The sequence below is a fragment of the Orycteropus afer genome, unplaced genomic scaffold (assembly GCF_000298275.1).
Source record: "Orycteropus afer afer isolate SDZICR_OR568_19922 unplaced genomic scaffold, OryAfe1.0 scaffold00221, whole genome shotgun sequence".
Lineage (NCBI taxonomy): Eukaryota > Metazoa > Chordata > Mammalia > Tubulidentata > Orycteropodidae > Orycteropus > Orycteropus afer.
In genome coordinates, this window is record NW_006921808.1 from 1,588,616 (window position 1) to 1,605,683 (window position 17,068).

A 17,068-nucleotide genomic window follows, 5' to 3' on the forward strand; every position below is an offset into this window, starting at 1 on the left:
TGATATTAATGATATTGTTCAATAATTTCCACATTCTGTGGGATCACCTTTCTTTGGAATGGGTACAAATATGGATCTCTTCCAGTCAGTTGGCCAGAAAGCTGTCTTCCAAATCTCTTGGCATAGTCGAGTGAGTGCTTCCAGTGGGGCATCTGTTTGTTGAAACATCTCAATGGGTATTCCGTCAATTCCTGGAGGCTTGTTTTTCGCCACTTCTTTCAGTGCAGATTCAACTTCTTCCTGGGTTCTTGATCATATGCCACTTCCTGAAATGGATGAGCATCAACTAATTCTCTTTGGTATAGTTACTCTGTGTATTCTTACCACCTTCTTTTGATGTTTCCTGCATCATTCAATATATTGCCCAAAGTATCTTTCAATATTGCAACTTAAGGCTTAATTTTTTTCCTCAGTTCTTTCAAGCTTGAGAAATGCCAAGTGTGTTCTTTCCTTTTGGCTCTCCAATACCATGTCTTTGCACATTTCATTTTAATAACTTTATTGTCTCGAGCTGCCCTTTGAAATCTTCTGTTCAGCTCTTTTATCTTGTCATTTCTTCCAGTTGCTTTAGCCACTCTTTGTTCAAGGGCAATTTTCAGAGTCTCTTCTGACATTTATTTCTATCTTTTCTTCTTTCCCTGTCTTTGTAATGACCTTTTGCTTTCTCCACAGATGATGTTCCTGATGTCAAACCACAATTCTTCTGGTTTTCAGTCACTGGTGTTCAGTGCATCAAATCTATTTTTTAGACGGTCTCTAAATTGAGGAGGGATATATTCAAGGTCATGTTTTGGCTCTCGTGGACTTGTTTTAATTGTGCTCAACTTCAACTTGCATATGAACAGTTGACGGTTAGTTCCACAGTCAGCTCCTGGCCTTGTTTTGGCTGATGATACTTTTTCCACTGCCTCTTGCCACAGATGTAGTCAGGCTGATTCCTGTGTACTCCATCTGGTGAAGGCAATGTGTATAGCTGCCGTTTGTGTTGTTGAAAAAAGGTATTTGCAATGAATAAGTCATTGGTCTTGCAAAATTCTATTATGTGATCTCCAGCTTCATTTCTATAACCAAGACCAAGTTTTCCAACTACCAGTGATTCTTCTTTGTTTCCATCTTTTGCATTCCAATCACCAGTGATAATCACCATATCTTGATTGCATGTTGGGTCAATTTCAGAATATAGAAGTTGGTAAAAATCTTCAATTTCCTCATCTTTGGCTTTGTAGGTGTATGGATATCATCTTATCACTGACAGTACTGTATTGCAGGATAGATCTTGAATCACTTTTTGTGATGATAAGTGCCATACTGTTGCTCTTCAATTTGCCATTCCTGGCATAGTAGATCATATGATTGTCTGATTCAAAAGGGCCAAAACCTGTCCATTTCAGCTCACTAATGTCTAGGATATCAATCTTTATGCATTCCATTTCATTTTTGACAACTTCCAATTTTCCTAGATTCATACTTTGTTCTGATTATTAATGAATGTTTGCAGCTGTTTCTTTTCATTTTGAGTTGTGCCACATCAGGAAATGGAGGTTCTGAATGTTCTACTTTATCCACATTATTAGGCTCAGCTCTACTCTGATGATGCAGCTCTTTCCCAGCCGTATCTTGAGTGCCTTCTGACCTGAGGGGCTCATCTTCCGGCACTGTATCAGATAATGTTTCAGGGCTATTCATAAAGTTGTCCAGTAATATATCAGAAAACGTTTCACTGCTATTCATAAGGTTTTCATTGGCCAATTCTTTGAGAAGTGGATGGCCTCGTCCTTCTTCTGAGTGTGTCTCAGTCTGGAACCTCTGCCGAAAAGTCTCTATCATAGGCAGCCCTGCTGGCATTTGAAATACTGATGGCACAGCCTCCAGCCTCACAGCAACACACAAGCCATCACACTATGACAAACTGACAGACAAGTTTGTCTCCCTTAGCTTCCTGCCTGGGGCTTCTCCCTCTTACCTATTTCAGCCATTGGCCCTGGCTGCTGCTACCTGCCTAGGGGCTCTCCCTCTTACCTGTTTTGGCCGTTGTCAACTATTTTAGGAGGTAGCATATGATCAAGAAGCAATGGTATTGAAAGAAGAAGTCCAAGCTACACTGAAGGAATTGGCAAAAAGCAAGGTTCCAGGCATTGATGGAATACCCATTGAGATGCTTTAACAAACAGATGAAGCACTGGAGGTCCTTACTCGTCTATTCCAAGAAGTTTGGAAGAGAGCTACCTGGCCAACTGACTGGAAGAGATCCATTTTTGTACCGATCCCAAAGAAAGGTGATCAAACACAATGTGGAAATTATCAAACAATATATCATTAATATCACATGCAAGTAAAATCTTGCTGAATATAATTAAAAAATGGTTGCAGTAGCATACTGACAGGGAACTTCCAGAAATGAAAGCTGGATTCAGAAGAGGATGTGGAATGAGGGATATTATTGCTGATGTCAGATGGATCTTGGCTGAAAGCAAAGAATACCAGAAAGATGTTTTTCCTTGTGTTTCATTGACTTATGTAAAAGCATTCGATTGTGTGGATCATAACAAATTATGGATAACATTGAGAAGAACAGGAATTCTAGAACACTTGACTGTGCTCATGAGCAACCGGTACATAGACCAAGAGGCTATTGTTCGAACAGAACAAGGGGATACCATGTGGTTTAAAATCAGGATGAGACTGCATTAGCACTGTATCCTTTCACCATACTTATTCAGTATTTATGCTGAACAAAGGAGCTCTGGCAGTGTAGTGCCTAAGGTATGTGACTGGTAACCAGAAGGCTGGGAGTTCAAACCCACCAGCCAGTCCTCAGAAGGATATTGGATGATCTACTTCTGCAGAGATATTGCCTCAGAAACTCAGGGAGGGGTCGCTATGAGTCGAATCGACTCGAGGGCAGTGGTTTTTTTTTTTTTTTTGTGTATGCTTAACAAGTAATCTGTGCAGCTGGAATATATAAAGAAGAACAAGGCATCAGGATTGGAGGAAGCCTCATTAACAACCTACGATATGCAGAAACAACTTTACGTGCTAAAATTGAGCATGACTTGAAACACCTACTGATGAAGACTCAAGACTACAGTCTGCAGTATGGATTACATCTCAACATAATGAAAATGAAAATCCTCACAACTGGACCAATAAGCAGCATCACAATAAACGGAGGAAAGATTGAAGTTGTTAAAGATTTCATATTACTTGCTTCCACAATCAACATCAACAGAAGCAGCAGTCAAGACATCAGATGACATGTTACACTGGGAAAATCTGCTGCAAAAGACCTTTTTAAAGTGACGAAGAGCAAAGATGTCTCCTTGAAGACTAAGGTGCGCCTAACTCAAGCTATGGTTATTTTCAGTCGACTCATATACACGTGAGAGCTGGAAAATGAACAAGGAAGGCCACAGAAGAATTGATGCTTTTGTGTTGTGGTGTTGGCGAAGAATACTGAATGTAACATGGGCTGCCAAAAGAATGAACAAATCTGTCCTGGAAGAAGTGCAGCCAGAATGCTTCTTGGAAGTGACAGTGGCCAGCCTCATCTCACTTACTTTGGTCACGTTGCCAGAAGGGACCATTCCCTGGAGAAGGATATCATGCTTGGTAAAGTGGAGGGTCAATGAAAAAAGGGAAGGCCCTCAATGAGATGGACTGACACGATGGATGTAATGATGCACTCAGATACAGAAAGGATTGTGAGGCTGGCACAGGTCCGGGCAGTGTTTCGTTCTGTTGTATGTAGGGCCACTAAGAGTCAGAGCCAACTCAATGGCAGCTAACAACAACAGCAACATCAATATCACATTCAAGTAAAATTTTTCTGAAGGTAATTCAAAATGGTTACAGTGATATATTGATTGGGAAGGTCCAGAAATTCAAGCTGGTTTCAGAAGAAGATGTAGAATGAGGGATATCACTGCTGATGTCAGATGGATCTCAGCTGAAAGCAAAGGATACCAGAAAGATTTTACCTGTGTTTTACTGACTCTGCAAAGGCATTTAACTGTATGGATTATAAAAAATTATGGATAACACTGCAAAGAATGAGAATTCCAGAACACTTAACTGTGCTTATGAGGAACCTGTACATAGACCAAGAGGCTGTCGTGTGAATAGAACAAGGGAACTGCATAGTTTTAAATCAAGAAGGGTGTGCATCAGGGTTGTATCCTTTCAACATACTTATTCAATCTTTATTCTGAGCAAATAATCAGAGAAATTGGATTAAATGAAGCAGGATGTGGCATCAGGATTAGAGGAAGATTCAATAACAACCTGCGATATGCAGATGACACAACCTGCTTGCTGAAAGTGAAGATGAGTTAAAGGACTTACTGATGAAGATCAAATAATACAGTCTTTACTATGGCTTGCACCTCAACATAAAGAAAAGTAAATTCTCCTAACTAGACCAATAAGCAGTATCACAATAAATTGAGAAAAGATTGAAGTTGTCAAGGATTTCATTTTACATGGATCTACTTAATCAACACTCATATAAGCAGCAGTTCATATTGCACTGGGCAAATGTGTTGAAAAAGACCTCCTTTAAGTGTTAAGAAGCAAAGATGTCACTTTGAGGACTAAGGTGTGCCTAACTCAAGCCATGGTATATTCAATTTCCTCATATGCATGTGAAAGCTGGACAATGAATAAGAAAGATGGAAGAAAAGTTGATGCTTTTGAATTACAGTGTTCGTGAAGATTACTGAAAATACCAAGGACTACCAGAAGAATGAACAAATCTGTCCTGGAAGAAGTGCAGCCAGATTGCTCCTTAGAAGTAAGAACGACCAGACTTCATCTCACCTACTTTGGTCAGGTGGTGAGAAGGGACAATTCCCTGGAGAAGGATATCATGCTGGTAAAGTAGAGGGTCAGTGAAAAAGGGGAAAACTCTCAACAAGATGGACTGACACAGCAGCTGCCACAAAGGGCTTGAGTAGAGCAAGGATTGTGAAGATGGTGCATGACTAGGCAGTGTTTCATTCTGTTGTACATGGGGCTGGAGTGGACTTGACAGCACCTAACACCACCACTAACAAACAGAAACTGCTCCCTCTCAGCTGCCAAACCAAAGCCTTTTTCTTTTTGTCAATTTTGTATTAGACAGAAATCCCTTCTTTCTTCCTCCTTGAAATATTCCTCCCCTGACTCTAACAATAGGACGTTACCCCAATTCTGCTTCTCTGTCCTTCTGCTACTGTTGGGGGTCATAGGTGCTGGTACTTCTTTCTCTGGGCTCTCCTTATCCTCAAAAAAAGCAGATGACCCTCAAGGGTATATTTCTAAGTTTTACGTTGGGCCTGAGCTCGAGGCTTATGTTTCAACTGTCTGGCAAACATCTCACCTCTATATTCTGCCAGTGCTTCACACTCACTTCTAGGATTGGATGGATCATCTCATCTCAAATAATCTTTCCCTCTTGATAGTCTTTAGTCTTCATCTCCATTTCCACGAGCCTCCAGTTAGCTGAATTCTGTTGGTATTTATTAACTTCCTCACTTTTTGCCTATTCTTATTATGTCCAAATTAGCCTTCTAACTTTTTGTCTCCATTCTTCCATCCATCAAATGTTACATACAGTCTCTAAATTAATCTTTCAAAAGAACCATTCCCCTGCTTTAAAACAAAGAAAGAAATGCCCACACCATCTTCTCATGTTTCTGATGCTTGAGAGATAAATTACAAATTCCTAATCTGGAATTTACATCCTCTTAACATCCTTGCAGGGAGCTCTGGTAGCTTAGTGCCTAAGGCACTTGACTACTAACCAGAAGGCTGGCAGTTCAAACCCACCAGCCACTCCTTGGAAGGAAGATGGGGCAATCTACTTCCATAGTGATACTGCCTCAGAAACTCAAGGAGGGGTCGCTATGAGTCGGGTCTGACTCAATGGCACATGACAACAACAACATCCTTGCAAAAATGTACAAAGAAGAGCCTACAAAATCTGTTCTGATGGGAGAGAGGAGACCAGGGAGAAAGAAGTAGAAGAAAAGTATTGTCATGGTCTGCAGGCTGTCCTAAACCCAGGCCGTTAGCTGCTGAAAATGAGCTGATTTCATGAGATAGTACCAAGGTGGAATCAGGTTATCCAGAGTGGCGTAGGAAGTCCATTTCATCCAGTGTTATCACGTCACCTGAGCACTACACCTTAAAGAGTCATAGATACTCTCCAATTTTTTTTTTTTTTTAAACTCAGCATCAGTCCCTATCCTCCGAGTTTCCAACACTGCAATAGTAAAAAATAACTATGTGCTTATAACATGTTTACTAATTTTCAGAGAACTTATCACACTATCCTGTGCTTTATTTTCTCATCACCCTGGAGAGATGGAAAGGACAGATTTGAATCAGAATCCAAATCTATTACCCATTTTCCAGTGAGAAAGGTGAATTATTAAGGAAAAAACAAAACAAAACAAAAAAAAACCAAACTCACTGCTGTGGAGTCGGATCCCACTTATAGCCACCCCTTCTTGGGGTTCTGAGACTGTATCACTGTGGAAGTAGATTGCTCAATCCTCCTTCCGAAGTGTGGCTGGTGGATTTGAACTGCCAGCCTTCTGGTTAACAGTCAAATGCCTTAGAGCCTTTGACTGCTATGCTACCACAGCTCCCAGGTGAATTATAGAGCATCAAAAAACTGCTCAAGATCATGTTGCTAACTGTGTGGCAGAGCTGGACTGAGGAGCAACATCTCCTGACACCCAGCCAACAGTGTGTTGGAGCCAGAAATGGAGCTAGCCTATAAGTGCTGACTGTGAGGTTTTCAGGAATCTGCCACATGATTTAAACACAGCTATTATTTAACATTAAAGTATATAAACCCCAAGAACTAATCATTAAACATTTACCAGTACAGCACTGCTCTCAACTCTCTTCCTTCCATCCACTAATCCAATACTCATATAAAGACACCCCCAAAATGAAGACAGCTTTAGTTCCTCATTCACATGGGCAGGTTCTGGACCAAGAGTGGGGAAGAGGTGGACACAACTTACCGAAGCTTCACGTTTTGCCCTGTGTAGGATTCATATGGCTTCTCCACGTGGGTGAATTCAAAGTCAAAGGCCTGTGACTGGGTGATCTCTCCGGGCCGGGCCAAGTCCTTCACCAGGGATACAAACTCATGGTGGTTCCCACGGTCGTAGTAGAGTTCTGGAGAGAGAACATCACCCTCATCTATCAGGCCCTGAGCCACATGGGGCAAGGAAGGGTGCACTCTCTTCTGAACCTCTCTTCTGAAAGATTTCCATCAGTGCCTTCTCAATCCACTACTAGACTGACTTGATGACAGTGGTTTTTTCTGGAAAGTATATTCACTTATTTAATCATACTGTCCTTATATTAATCTTGTGAGTTAGCTAGGAATGGCCTTATTTAACATGAGGAAGTTGAAGCATAGGGTAGCTAAATGACTGGATTACAGTCACAGAACTGGTTGCAAATCTGAGATTAGAGCAGGTCTCCTCCTTGACTCTGCCTATATCCATTACCTGGTATAAGAGGATATACCTTTATATAAACTTCATAAAGTTTTATGTGAAAATTAAAGGCAGTAATACAGGTAAAGGATTAGGATAGAACTGAGCTCCTATCAACAGTAAGTACTCAATAAATATTAGCAGCTAGTTGCTATTTAAAGGAACTCTGGCATAGTGGTTAAGGCATTTGGCTGCTAACCAAAAGGTTGGTGGTTTGAACTCAGCAGCCACTCCATGGAAGAAAGATAAGGCAATCCACTTCTGTTAAAGATTTACAGAAGTCTAAATCAACTCAATGGCCGCAAGTTTGGTTTGATGTTTGAGCTGCTACTAGAAAAGGAATGCACGTGGCTAATGTGACAAATTTTAAGGTTATGTCTATTCTGAATTACTATGGCTCTCCAACTTCAGTGTGCATTAGACTCACCTGGAGAGCTTGTTAGAACACAGAGTGCTGGATCTACCCTTAGTGTTTTTGATACAATGGGACTAGGGGCCTGAGGATTTACATCGCTAACAAGCTCCCAGGGGACATTGATATTGCTGGTTCAAGGATGGCACTTTGAGACACAATGTTCTAACTTCTTCTGGAAATTGTTCTGGTATTTCTTTTTTGCAATTTTTTTAAGTATTTTTAAGAAAAATACACAGCAAAATATAACCAATTCAATTGTACCTACACGTACAATTCAGTGACATTGATTACATTCTGAGTTGTGAGTTGTGCAACCATTCACACAGTCCTTTTCTGAGTTGTTCCTCCCTCATTAACATAACTTCCCCCTAAGGTTCCTATCTCTTATTTCAAGTTGCTGTTGTCACTTTGATCCCATCTAGATACTTCTTAAAAGAACATAATGCTCAAAGCATACATTTTTTTACTGGTTAAGCTAAACTACTGTGTGGTTTTAAGAAGACTTCAGAGGGCATTTTTAGTTTAAGTTTTAAAGATTATCTCAGGGCAGTAGTTTCAGGGTTTCATACATCCCCCTTGGCTTCAGAAAGTCTGGAGTCCATGACATTTTGAAATTCTATTCTGCATTTTCCCCCTTCTGATCAAGATTCTTCTACAGAATCTTTGATCAAAATGTTCAGTAATGGTAGCCAGGCACCATCCAAGTCTTCTTGGAATATATATTGCAAAGAAGGAAAAAAAAATAAATAAATAAATAAAATATATATATGGCAAAGGGAGTTGTTCATGGAGTTAGTTAGCTACACATTCTATACCCTCCTTTTATTCCTGACTCTCCTTCCTATGTTGCTCCAGGCAAATTGTTGTTGTTGTGTTTGCCATCAAGTTGGATCCGACTCATAATGACCCCTCCTTGTGTTTCCGAGGCAATATCACTATGGAAATAGAATGTCCAACCTTCCTTCAGAGAAGGGGCTGGTGGGTTTGAACCACCAGCCTTCTGGCTAGCAGTCCAATGCCTTAGGCACTATGCCACCAGAGCTCCCGCTCCAGGCAAATAGAGACCAATTACTGTGCCTTGAAGGCGCTCTGGTAGCATAGCGCCTAAGGCATCTGACTGCTAACCAGAAGGTTGGTGATTCAAACCCACCAGCCACTCTGTGGAAGCAAGACTGGGCAATCTACTTTTGTAAAGATTTACCTGCCTAGGAAACACAATGGGGGTCAGTATGAGTGAGAATTGACTCGATGGCAGTGGGTTTGGTCTGGGTGTTTTTTGGTTGTGCTTCGCCTTTTAAGACTCCATAGGCACTGTGCAACAAACTAGGAGGTAGAAGCACTAAGCACATTATTAAGCCAATTAACTAGGATGTCCCAGGAAAAAAGGCCCCAAACCTCCAAACTAAAAACCAAATCCCATTAGGTTTTGGTTATATACAAGCATCCTCAAAAGCTACTCTTTTGTTGTTGTTGTTGTTACAAATATCATACAATTTTGGCCAATTCAAGGACCCCGGGTGGCACAGTGGTTAAAACATTTGGCTGCTAACCAAAAAGGTCAGCAGGTCAAACCCACCAACTGCTCCATGGGAGAAAGATGAGGCAGTGTGCCTCTGTAAAGATTAACAGTTTTGGAAACCCTATGGGGCAGTTCTACTTGGTCGTAAAGGGTTGCTGTGAATCAGAATTGACTCGCTAGCAGTGGGTTTGGGTTTGGTTTGCCTATTCAACTCTTTAAATTGTACAACTTACTGACTGCCACTATAATACCCAACTGTGCAACCCTACCTTTAATCAATGTGATGTTTCCATCAACATTAATACCCCTTTCCCCCTCTTTCCTGCCCCTGGTAACCACTAATAAACTTTGGTCTCTATACATTTGCTTTTTCTTGTCTCTTTATATGTGAGGTCATACAATATTTATCCTTCTGGACTTATTTCATTCAGCATAAAGTCTTCAAGCTCCATCCATATTGTAGCATGTCTCAATACTTTGTTTCTCATACTAGCTGAGTAATATTGGTATTTCTTTATTATAAGATCATGCACCCATTTGTTCAATATTATTTTATGTCTGTTTGTACTCTGCTACTCAAATAATGTTTTGCTTATATACATGGTCTTTCCCATTTTATACTGTAAGCCCCTTACAGATCAGGCCTATATACTGGCTTCCTGGCATCTACCCTAGTGCCTCGTTTTGCAGTGGTGGACACTTAATATTCACTGTGACTACACAAGACAGTTAACAGTTCCAGCTACTGCACCCTCGGGTATTTCTGGGTTAAAACTCTGTGCTAGGCTTTAATTTACAGGAGGGTAGCCCAACTGGGAAAGCAGAGAAGGCAGAGCAGTTGCTACTAAGGAAAAAGTTGGGTCTACAGAGAGCAGTCTCCAAGACAACAGGTGTCCGGCTGCATCTCATCATCTCCAGGACACAGGACCAATCTCTTTCTGAGATATGAGCCTGAAAGACAAGGGGGGAGGTACACTGGCTCTGGGGTCTATCCCTGATAGCATGAGGTCTGAGCCCAATTAGGACCACAGCCTTCTCAGGCCCAAGACACCAGGCCTCTTGTTTTCCCAGAGTCAGCAGAGTGTCTAGCCCTGCATTGTGGGGAGAACCATATTCAGGAGGAGACTAACCCCTTGCTCACCCAGGAGCTTGTACTGGCATACCTGTTCCCCACAGACTCTCTTTCTCCAGAAAGGGAAGTACTCTGAGGCAGTGTGGGCTCTAGAAAGCATGTGGATAATCCCAAACTAGCTAATGCCGCTCCTATATAAATTTATAAGTATTCTGCAAACATGGTTTGTGGCTGATTGTCCTGTGTAATCACGTTTTGCTCAATCTTGTATTACAAATGATCACTTCTTCTCCCAAATACTAAATGGTTTCAGAAGCAGTGGGCAACATTCTGGGTAGTGAAAATAACCCACATGAAGCTAAGTGAGAGATGAGAGCAGGCAGGGTAGGGGAAGGCAAGAAACCCATTGTTAATTTTAAAATCCAGTAAATGTGTTCCCCAATGAAAGTAAGGAAATGCAGGGATGGGGTAGAGAAAGAGCACTTGCTAGCCCTTGTGATGAGGGCTCCTCCAAGGACTTTTGCTGGTCTGTCCTACGTTATCCTGTGTAGAAAGTACTGGCTTTCCACTTAACTTGTGGACCTGGTGTCTCCACCACCGAACACAGGATTCTGACCATAGCTCCAGGTGACAAAGGTAGGCAGAGCAAGGGCCCAGAGTTCATGAACTGTTAAGTGGGAAATCCCAGAGTCAAGAGAAAGAAGGGAAGAAGTGGGTAGAAAAATATACAAATCTCATCACACATCTGAAGATAACATGAGAAAGAAACAACAGAGAAGGCTTAGAAAGCACTGAGTGCATGCAGGCCATCTGTCTGCCCATGTGGAGACCCCTAGCAACAGCTGGAATCATTTAATAACCCACAGGGAACCTGGTCTGCGGCTGGGAGCCCAACCTGCATCATAAGCCACCTTCTCCCCAGTGCACTTGCTCCTGGGCTCCTATCAGCATTGCCTCCTCCATCAGATAACACTGAAGAGTGGCAAATATGGGGCCTATGTGGGATGGAATTGGCTTTTTAAGCCCTTTGCAAACACTGTGGGGTACAGGGGCAGGCACAGCAGCCATACTTTGCGATTTACCACGAAGTATGAATTCCTCTCACACATTTTAAAACATAAAATGTAAGGCTGACCTACCAAGTGGTTTGGGCCCTAAAAAGACTGCAAAGTACCTCTATTCCATCCCAAAGATGTAACTACAAGTTATCCACAGGTTTCTCCACTGCCTGAGCACTAGGACACAAGACATTTCAGAATGGAAGCAGGAACTGACAAGAGCTGTTTGTTAAGGTAACTTCCCTGTCTCTAGCTTCCTTCTCAGCCCAATAGGAGGAAATAACTTTTGTACTCAGGATGTTTCCATGGTGAAACTAGCTACCAACAGCTAAGAAGTAACTCTGCTATCTTGGATGAAAGTGAATGAGCTTTGTACTGCAGGATCCTCCCATTAAGGGCACTCTAATATGTGCTCTCAGGAGCTCTAGTAGCATAGTGCCTAAGGCACTTGACTGCTAACCAGAAGGCTGGCAGTTCAAACCCACCAGCCACTCCTCGGAAGGAAGATGGGGTAATCTACTTCCATAGTGATACTGCCTCGGAAACCCAAGGAGGGTTGCTATGAGTTGGGTCCGACTCACCGGCACATAACAACAATAACATGTGCTCTCAGGAGCCAGGGCCATAGATAGTCCCAGCTTCATGGCTGTCAATCAGCATAGCAGAAGTCTCTCCAAGGAGCTCTCTCTTCATCTTAATTTCCCCAACCAATGTTTACTGGATACCTAAATCAAAATTCTTGCTTGACACATGCCTCATGAACTCTTAGTGATTGTGTAAATCTACTGGGGAAGTAACACCTCTGCGCTGTCTCACACAGCTGGATCCAGCTCTCCTCAAGCTCCGTCAACTTATTAAGAAGTCCAGAACCAATCCACTTACTCTCATGTGCCTTTCACTTAGTATTTCAAGGATTTATGGAAAGTCTCTGGAGTTTAAAACTATAGGCTTCATTTGTGGTAATGCGTTCAGACACATCCACTAGCATTACTGTAAAAAGTGAAAAAAAAAAAAAAATCCAGATAATATCTATTTGGCGTTGGGGCACAGAGGTGTCCATGTTTTTACCCTCTTCTACAAGTGTGACTTTCTAGTCACATTGAAGATAACCCTGTTATCTTCAAAGGTGGCCCAATTCTGCCTTGCATCCTCCATTAATGCTCCACAAATGATTCTAGCTGAAAAATGGTCTCTCTCTCTAACTCTTAAGGTACTTCCCACAGGACTCCTTATATATTGTATTGCATCTTTTAAAAAATGTGACCCACTAACTGCTACAGGAGAAAAGTAGTGATTCAGTTATAGAATTCTTATCTACCAGGTAGGAGACCTGGATTTGAGTCCCACCCAATGCATCTCATACACATCCACCACCTGTGTGTCAGTGGAGGCTTGTATGTTGCTATAATGTTGAATAGTTTCAGTGGAGGTTCCAGCTTAACACTAGGAAGAAAGGCCTGGTGATCTACTTTCAAATCAGCCAGTGAAAACCCTATGGATCTCAATGGTTTAATCTTGTTGTGCATGGAGTCACCATGAGCCAGGGGTTGACTTGACAGCAGCTAACAACAACAACAACATGATAACATGAATTGGGCATGACTTGACAGCAGCTAAAAATAACAGCAGCTTCTAGAGTGGTTGGGACTTAGGTCTTTCTATACATAGATCTGACAAGGGAGATAACTTCCCTACATATTTGTTGGTACTGTTTGAATGCAGACCATGCTATTGGATAAAGTATGCTAGGTGCACAGGGCATCCTGATTGGGATTAAAAATTTACCAAAGATAACAGAAAAAACATATGTGACTTTGGTGAATAAGTAAGATCTTGCGCTCTCAGGGGCAACGTTCAAAGAGTATCATCTGAGCAGTCAGTACAGGATGAAAGAGCACAGGTCTCACAATTTTTATTTTCTTACATACAGGGAGGAATCAGCCTCAACTTGGCATAGGAGAATGTGGTGGAAAAAAGATACAAAAGCAGGTGAATTGATGTTCAGATTCAATGCCTCCTATCACAGTTCCCTCAGTGAAGCTGCTGTTCAAGGGGTGTGTAGCAGCCATGGAGCACCATCTGAGCAGGCAGTGGGTTCCAGTTTGGGCTACCCTCCTGCATCAACTGCCTCCTACACAAACCCACACAAGAAACCAAGTCTTTTAGCTGTGATCAAACAAATCTGCATCCTCCCTTCTTTTCACTCAAAAAACTATCATTTATCTGAGGAAAAGAGAAAAATCCAGACCATGGCTTCTGTAAATTCTTAGATCTGACTAGCTTATCCAGCTAACAAATGCTTAATCAGCACCTATAATGTGTAAGGTGCTGAGATTAGGGCTAGGGTTACAATGATGGCTTTTAGGGGTTCCGGGTTCAGTGACCTTGTTGTATCCACCTTTAAAAGAACCCATCATGTGGCCTCTGAAAGAATGGTGAAGGCAGTGCTCAATTCTGCCTAGAAAGTCAGGAAAGGACATACCTTGCAGAAAGATGTGCACATACAAGGAGAAGATACAATGATTCTATAAGGAACATGTTATTTTCAGAAAGGTGCAAGTAGTGATGGTGAATGGTTAGGGAGAGTTGAGGCTGCAAAGGTAGGCAGGGGCCAGCTGAGGAAGGCTTTGGATGCTCAGTTTGTACTTTCCCCCTTTAACCAACAGGGAGTCCATGAGAAAAATTTTGAGGAGGGGACTGACAGTAATAGACCTGCCTTCTAGAAAGTTTACCATGACAGAAAGTAGACTGAAAGACGAGGAAAACAAAGACAGGAAGACCAGTTGGTAGGTTGTTACAAATAAAGGCAGTGGTAATGAGAATGGAGAGAAAACGAGAATTAAGATATATCATAGAATTATAAAGGACCAAAACTTAGAAGCCAACTGGAGGTGGGAGAGGGAGAGTGAAGAGTCTAAGGTGACTTCTGCAGGTGACATCAACCAAAACAGATAAAGTAGGAGGAGAAGCAGGACTGGGGTTGAATGGAATAGAGTTCTTCATTTTGGATGTGATTCTGAGGTATCTGTGGGGCATCCAGTGGAGATGTTCAGCTGCCTGATGGACACAGAGGTGTGAAACTCAGAAGATGGTTTAGGTCAGGCCAAAGAGTTGGGAGCTATCAGAACAGAGGAAGGCACTGAAATCATGGGTGTAGAAAGTAAAGTTATAGAGTTATAAGGGGACAAGAACAAAAGTTATGTCTCTTCCTGCCTATCTCCAAAACCTAGATCTAGACAGAGCCCTTGATGAACAGGGTCGGGGCCAATGTGAGGAACTGGGTCCAAGGTAATCCAATGCAACAGATGACAAAACGGCTGTCTCTGCAGGGTATTAGCTATATAGTTTCTTCTCAATCACTTTTACTTGGGTTATCTGCATTCCTAGGGAAGATAGTAGGAAGGTAACTATATTTCTGGGAAAGACAGATAGACCAAAGGAGGGGGGTAGTCTGAAGCAATTGTCTCCATTGGACAGTCCACAAAGCAATCAAGGGCTGGTTACGAAGGTCACTTTTTAAAAGGATGTACTAGGTGAAAGGTTGGCAGTTTGAACCCACCCAGAGATGCCTCAGAAGACAAGCCTGGCAATCTGCTTCTGAAAGGTCAGTCTTGAAAACCTTTTTTTTTTTTTCTTTTTATTGTGATTTGGGTGAAAATTTACAGAGCAAATACACTTTCCATACAACAGTTCACATACACTTTGTCTCATGGCATTGACTACAATTTACCACAATGCAGTATCTCCTCTCCTACTTCCTCCCAATAGTAACCTCCCTTCCCTGTGTCCATCCCTCCGTGCACTCCTGCCCCCTGAGCTGTCTCCCTGTGCATAAGCAGCCCTTCTTTCTCCCATGATTGTTCTCTCCAAGGAGTGTATCTACCTCAGGTAAATGTTCAACTCCTATTCCTGTCTATTGTTTGGCTGGAAGTCACAGGCATGCATTCAATTCCAGACCTGAAAGGCAGCTAGGGGCCATAGTCTCAGTGGTTCCACCAGGCTCTATCAGACCAGCAAACCTGGTCCTTTTTTTTTTTTTTTCCAAATGATTTTGAGTTTTGTTCCACATTGTTCTGTCTATCCAGGATCTCCTACATAGATCCTCTTCCAAGTGGTTGACAGTAGTAGCCGGGCACCATCTAGTTCTTCTGGTCTCACAGTCGTACAGGCTGCAGATCGGACGGTGTACCAGTCGCTAGGACTAATTGTTTCCATGAATTTTTGGTTTTCTTCACTCTTCTTGGCCCTGGATGAGGAGAGACCCATCGTTGCATCTAGATGGCAGATTGCAAGCTTTTAAGATCCCAGTTGCTACTCGCCACAGTAGGAGGTAGAACAATGTTTTGTGTAGTATGCTATGCCAATTGAGCTTGATGTTCTCTGCAACTATGGTCCTGAGGCCACAGGTTCAACTACTCGGTCCCACTGGGTAGGTGGCTGTGACCAAGCAGTAACTACAGTCTTGCCCCTTGTCAGCTCCACTATACACCTGGGAATTCAGATCCTACACATTAAGTTATAGGACCATTGTCTGCCAACCCTACACATGTTCTTGGGTACACTCCCCACTTCATAGACATACCTAATACTTCAGCCTGATCACCCATCTATCCACCCATATACCCGTGTTTGCCTTCACTGACCACACAGTACTATATGTGCAAAAGGGTTCATCTTTGTTGTTTGTACTTCCCACGTACCTCTCTATGTCTTTCTCTTCCTCAATGCCACTATATTGATCAATCACATTTGGTACACTGTCCTTCTTTTCACTCAAATCAAAACTTATCTCTATCTATCTAACAGTATTCCCTCCCCTCCCATCCCTGGTAACCAATAAAGAAAATGTCCTTCTATAGATAAATGATTCCTTGACTTTTACAATAACGGACTAATACAATATTTATCCTTTTCTGATTGACTTATTTCACTCAGCATAATGTCCTCCAAGTTCATCCCCACGGTGTTTTGCAGATTCTACATTATTCTTTAGGGTTGCACAGGATTCCATTGTGTGTATATACCATAGTTTGGATATCCATTCCTCAGCTGATGGACACCTAGGTTGTTTCCACCTTTTGGCTACTGAAAATAGTTCCATGATGAACATGGGTGTGCATATGTCTGTTCTTGTCATGACTCTCACATTCTTTAGTAATGGAATAGCTGGGTCAAACGGTATTTCTAGTTCCAAATTTTGAAGGAATCTCCACAATGGTTGTACCATGTTACAGTCCCACCAGCAGTGTATGAGAGTCCCAATCTCTAAACATCCTCGCCAGCATTTGTTATTTTGTCTCACTGAATTTTCCTACTAGTACTAGAGCAAGATGTTATCTCATTGTTGTTTTGATTTGCATCTCTCTAATAGCTAATGATCGTGAGCATTTCTTCATATGGTTATTGGCCACCTGAATATCCTCTTTGGTGAAGTGTCTATTCATGTCTTCTGCCCATTTTTTAATTGGATATTTTGATTCTTTTTGTTATTGAGGTGTTAGAGTTTTC

At 41.9% G+C, this 17,068-nt stretch overlaps 1 protein-coding gene across 1 annotated transcript in view; it reads right to left on the reverse strand.

The window, feature by feature from the left end:
- VPS26B (VPS26, retromer complex component B) overlaps positions 1 to 17,068 on the reverse strand; it is a 54,763-nt gene that overhangs the window by 21,910 nt on the left and 15,785 nt on the right. The window contains exon 2 of the mRNA XM_007948729.2: positions 7,014 to 7,170. Within this exon, the coding sequence (XP_007946920.2) occupies positions 7,014 to 7,170 (157 nt within the window). The remainder of the gene's footprint in view (positions 1 to 7,013; positions 7,171 to 17,068) is intronic.